The following is a 5878-nucleotide window of genomic DNA, read 5'->3' on the forward strand; positions in this document are numbered from 1 at the left end:
TAATATAATGTGATTGGATGAGGATAGATGTGATGGGAGTAAATCCTAGATAGTCTTGTTCTCTATGGAAAACTGTGCCTCTCGATGTCGATAAGGAAAAAAGTGTTGGTCTCTATGATCCAAGTGCAAGTTTCTTCCTTGATCTGACCATGAGACTTACGGGTTCAGGCAGATCAGTTTGGTTAGTGATGACCTTGATTACATTAAAATAAAAATATCCTGGAGGAATCGCCTGTGCTTTCTAGGTGAGGAAAGTTTTTTTGGGTGCATTTTTGGAAGAACCGAGGGATTATCCATGGGCGAGGCCCCGAGTGAGAGGCTCTGCCCTACGCAAGAAAAACTACTTTCGCTGCTAGCACCCCCGAATTCATTGCATGGAGCGGGCAGGGATCTCTCAACTTAAAGGGGAAATTCATAGGTTGAATAGAAAAAGGGTGTGTTTTATTCATGAAAATTTCACAAATAAAAGATTTTTAAAGTAGGCCTTGAATGCACGTGATACATAGGGTTTACACAACAAGAGAATGAGAACATAGGGTTTACGCTACAAGAGAATGAGAACATAGCCATGCAAACTAGAGAGAGATGGAAGTGAGAGAGGGGCCATGGACGAATTTGCGATCTAGTGGGGTTTATGCGACTATATGCACTGATATATGCGCGTCTATATGCACATCTATAAGCGAGTCTATAAGCGCGTCTATACTGATATATAGATGTGCTTATAGACGCGAGTATAGACGTGCTCTATAAAAAAAAATCGAATAATCCCGCATCGACGTCGCAACTATTTTCGCTTTCCCTCTGCTCCATCTGCTATACATAATCCTAAGTTTTTGCAACCCTCTCTTCCTCATGATGGTTGCACCTCATCCTTTGTCCTCTCCTTAACAAAGTCTCCTCTCAAGTCTCCTCCCAAAAAGGACGATTCCTCTCACAAGGTAATCCCTATCCCACTTGTCTCTCCCACCTCTTCATATATTCATGGTTTTTGAATGGTATGTTTAGAATTAGGGTTTTTGATTGGTATTCTCTTCACTCTCTCTTTCTCTCTCTCTCATGCATAAGCTTCTTATGTTTAAAATTTTTGAATGGTATTCTCTTCTCTCTCTCTCTCTCTCTCTCTCTCTCTCTCTCTCTTATGCATAAGAGGCTTATACTTAAACCTCCTTATGCGTAAGGCGGCTTAAACCTCCCTGTGTATCTATGCTATTCACACTTTTAAGGTTTTGTATGACTAATTCTTTTCTCAACTTTTTGTTTTGTTTTTTTTAAACGTCTTATAATCCTGTCTTTCAACTTCACCAAAAAGAGGTAAATGCCTTTCTCTCTTTCTTCTCTTTTTGATTTTGTATGTATGCATAAGGTTCTTAAGGCTTTTATATGTATACATTACTAATCCTTTCCTCGCCCTTTTCTTGGTTTTGTAGGTCTTCTAATCTTCTCTTTCAACATCACCAAACAGAGGTAAGTTCTTTCTTATCTTTTTATCCTGTCTTTCCTCTATTTTTATCTACCAAAAAGAGGGGTTTTATTTTGTAGGTCCTCTATGCATAGAGCTTAATCTATGCATTAAGCTCTACGAATAGAGCTTAATGCATAGATTAAGCTCTATGCATGCATTTGTAGAGCTTAATGCATAGATTAAGCTCTATGATTAGAGCTTAATGCTAGCATGTACATTGAAGTTATTTCCATCTGACATTATGTAGACTGGATAATCTAATATTAACCATGGACAACCAAGGCACAAGGAGAGGAGAGAGAAGAGGAATCCTGGATTTCTAAAAAGTAAGAGGAAAAAATCCCTTCAATTGACCCTTTGTATTCCGGCTTCCATTCCTACATTTCGCTTCTCAATGTCTTCTACATACCCAACAACTCAAGGGTTGAGTAATAGTAATATATTAAGGTCATCTTTTGTAAAACCTTGGTTGCCTTTGTATCGTGCCTTCTCTAAATGAATAAAGGAATTATAAATTGGTGTCAATCAGAATTGTTTACCGCTTGACACTCAATCTTTTGCACTTTTTACCACATGCATACGACTTGTCGAGCAAAAACAGTCTATGTGTGTTGATCACTCGAGCTGATGAGAGGGCCTTTAAATCGGCGTCCCTAAGCACGATAAACGCATCAATAGGAACCATTGAATTTGCTGGGAGAGTTGTCTTCCTGTCTAACTCTAGTAGCTCGTCTTGCTTGGGATTTTGATAGTAGCATGGTTTATGTTAAATTTCGGGGTGCCACAATACATGGCACCCCGCGGGCCCAGCACGAGCACGAGCGGTCACCGGTTACTGCCTCGGTCTAGACCATGGTGCAAAAGAAGTATAAACTTATGTCCACGCATTTGCTAGGATTAGAACCCAGGTCCCCGCCTGGTAACTAAATTTTCTCTTAACTAAATTTATCTATACAAAAAGATAAACTTGTGGTGATTATGAGGGCCTGTTCTTCTCGATTGTTTGCCAATGTGCAGCGTGCTCCTTTGGGATGCCCGCAGGTATCATTTGTACGCAGAGGTCTGGTTTCTGCTCAACAAGAGACTATCAACTATGGCGCCATTTCGGATGATTTGAAGCCGAAGCACAATCCAGGTGCACGGCAGCTCAACCCAGACGCACCCACCAGCGGCGGCCATGCAGAGGGCGAGCACGCTAAGACTATTGGCGATATAAGCGTGCTTTTTCTTCTTATTATAATTAGGGGCAATTGCGTTATGCCATGGAAGATGCATGTGATTTGGCATTAAGGGCTGCGTTGTGTACGTAGGCGTTGGAGGATGCAGGGCAGAAAGTGCACGACAAGCCCTTGGAGGTAAAAGATGCGAGGGCCATACAGAGTGCTGAGGCGAGGGCCATGGGGGCACCGTCGGCCGTGATGGGAGGCCCATCCGCCTACGCAAACAGTTTGATGAACAACCAACAGGGCGCGACACTGGGGTATGCCCTCAAGGTACGCTTATTGTCACCTAATTGCCTGAACCCTATTTTATTTTATTTTTCTGCTAAACGCTGGAACCTTGAGCTTGATTGTGGCAGGATGCCAAGGACTATTTGCCCGCTGACAAGGTGGCGACGCAGAGGGATGCCTACCGCGTAACGCAAGCGGAGGCGCGGAATGACCCTCGTGGGCAGGTGCACCTGCAGGGGATCGCGCCGTCGGTGCAAGAAGCTGTGTGGAGTACTTTTTGAATACGTGAGTGATAAGAACGGAAGTAAATGTGACGAATACGTTTTGACTCTGCGTATGATAGAATGGAAATTCATGTGACGAATTGCGAATGATAGAATGGAAATTAAGTTGACTAATATTCTAGAATATCTTCTTCACAAATGAAGATGTAGGTGAATGTGAAGGGGTGAATACGAATGTGTGACTAATGATACATAGGGGGAGAGAATGAATGTCCTTTCCACAAACTAGTGGCTTGACTCATCCCGAATGAATGTCCTTTCCACAAACTAGTGGCTTGACTCGTCGGGCAAGAGTATTCTTATTTGTCGATCACAAATCAGTGTGCAGTAGAGAGAGGTGTTGCTCTAGAGTCCCAAGATCACGAGTCACAAGTCCTCATTGCGAAAGCGATGGCACGCATGGGTGTGTTTTTTTTCTTACTTTCTAATCCCAAACATTTGGGAAAAAAAAACGCTCATCTTCAAAGGGTAAGTAGGGAGAGCCTTATATTTGAAGCCCATGATGGGCCCCATGGTCCCTAACTTGCCAACCTTTATATAAACACACCATGCTTGGCATATATATACTCCTAAAGCACTTAATTTTATTTCATTGAATAAAGCACCAAACTTGGTCGTAAATAAACAGCCAGCATTTCAACCCAAAATAATGTTGACAATATCAATATACCTAAACAAAGCTTTAAAACAATCTTCAGACAACTAGATTATCTCTCCTTGGAAGCCTATACTCCTCACCTCCATCTAGCAAAAAAACAGTAAAGAAAAAAATATTAGGTAGTACAAGATAAAATTTTCGTGGAAAAAAAGAAGGAAAACAACAAAACCTGACAGAACTCATTTGGTGGATCAATATTTGAGGCGAATGGGGTTTGAACAGGCTTGGAGACAGCAAACCGAAAATTTATGTATTGTCCAGTGCCTATGACTCGAAAATCCAACCTATCAGGCTTTTCTTAGTCCACAAACATTACATGTACATGAAGTTGATCCGCGATCTTTTGTGATCTTAGATTGTAAATTCCAAGGAGCCCAAGGGTGGTTGCAAGATGAGGTTATCTAGTTTCATGGCGTGGGCGCCCTTGGCTTTAGTTGAAAAACAGGCATTTTTTCAAGAAGAATAGCCAATCTCTCATAGTTAGCCAAGGAGTTTCACTTCAAGGTCTTCTAATAAAACATCATATGCAAAGTTGGGCACCTAAAACTATAATCTGATCGAATATCCAATAATTGCAAATCCCCTTTTCTTTGGGAACCAAGTTTGTATACAGGCCCTGTCCTAGGTTTAGACAGGTATAGTGAATGTGAGTAAATTGCTTATAACTTTTACATTATTACTCATACGATGTTCCCACTTTGCATTTCACAAATACAAATAACATAGAGCTTAACTTGATTTATCGAGCAATTTTTGATGTGTTCTACTATTTTCTATATTATTTAAAAGATATTAGAATTGTTAAAAAACATACTATTTTATCCTCCCACCACATCTACCATTTAAAATGCTCAAATTGTATGGATCTAGTGATGATTAGATTGGGAAAGATTAGTATAATGTGGGTATAAGATAAAATTACAAATCTAACGGTTTGATTTTTGTAGATTTACTTTGGAAAATTTATTATGACTGTTAGAGGCCCATTAAATCAATAGTAATTTAATTCTAGAAAATTAAATATTGAATCTTTCAATCTAAAAACTCATGGGATCAATACTCTTGTTGCCATGAATTTATCAAAAAAAATTTGGCTTGATTTGAGTATGGGAAGGTCCATTTTCAATCCTCCCAAGTGAAAATTCCCATATTGTGTCCACTCTCCCCTTTTCAAGTCTAAAACCAATCCTAGTTAGGTTTGGAAATCTAGGCTTGGTAAACTTCACAGCTTAGGTTTCATTCCATGTGTGAGGCTTGGGTAGGCCCAAACCTTATACATGCATGCCACTTTATGTCCACGTGAGCATCGAGAGGATCCACATAAGCAGCTTGCCACCTCAGCTTGCCACCTCCACCCTCCATGTCAACATGGTCAACCTAGTTGACTCCCCACCTCATCATCCTAGTCATCATTAATGCCACATCATCTTGCCACCTTTGCATGCCACCTCGCACATGGTGACATGGCATGCCACATCATGGAGTTGCCACATCAACCATAATAGTGCCACATGTCAAGAGAATGCCACGTGTCATGCACGCTTGTGACACGTGGCATCTTCTTCCCACCTCCCCTCTTTTTTCAAAAATATATTTTTGGAAAAGTTAATTTAGTAATTTAGAGAAATAGAATATAGAAATTTAAATAATAAAATATATGTAACTTATTAAATAAAAGAATTTAAAATCACTAATTTAAAAGGATTATATTTTGGGATTAGATCAATAAAAATATTATTAAAGATCATATTATTAATTTTAAAAAAATAAATTTTTTATTTTTATATTTCTTGAAATTTTTTTATGTAGAATAAACCTTTGAATAAAATATGAAAAAAATACTTTATTTAAAAAAAGCAGTTATATAATTATAAAATAAAAGATTTCTTTAAAGATATATTTATATATATTTATATATCTGGTAATGATAAATATTTAGACTTGTTAATAAATATTATAAATAATATTAATTTTTAAGTGGATAATAGTTTATCTTTAAATATCTTTATGTTTATCTTAG

General features: G+C 38.8%; 1 protein-coding gene across 1 annotated transcript; it reads left to right on the top strand.

The window, feature by feature from the left end:
* Nucleotides 1-2443: 2443 nt before the first annotated feature.
* LOC147637199 (late embryogenesis abundant protein 47-like) lies at nucleotides 2444-3197 on the top strand. Its single transcript, XM_086801020.1, has 3 exons — nucleotides 2444-2683; nucleotides 2776-2958; nucleotides 3045-3197. Exons 1-3 carry the CDS (start codon nucleotides 2444-2446, stop codon nucleotides 3195-3197), a joined length of 576 nt encoding a protein of 191 aa, XP_086657146.1.
* The last annotated feature ends 2681 nt before the right edge of the window (nucleotides 3198-5878 follow it).

Source organism: Cibotium barometz, chromosome 7 (assembly GCF_041138505.1).
Source record: "Cibotium barometz isolate CiBa-2024 chromosome 7, ASM4113850v1, whole genome shotgun sequence".
NCBI classification, from domain to species: Eukaryota; Viridiplantae; Streptophyta; class Polypodiopsida; order Cyatheales; family Cibotiaceae; genus Cibotium; species Cibotium barometz.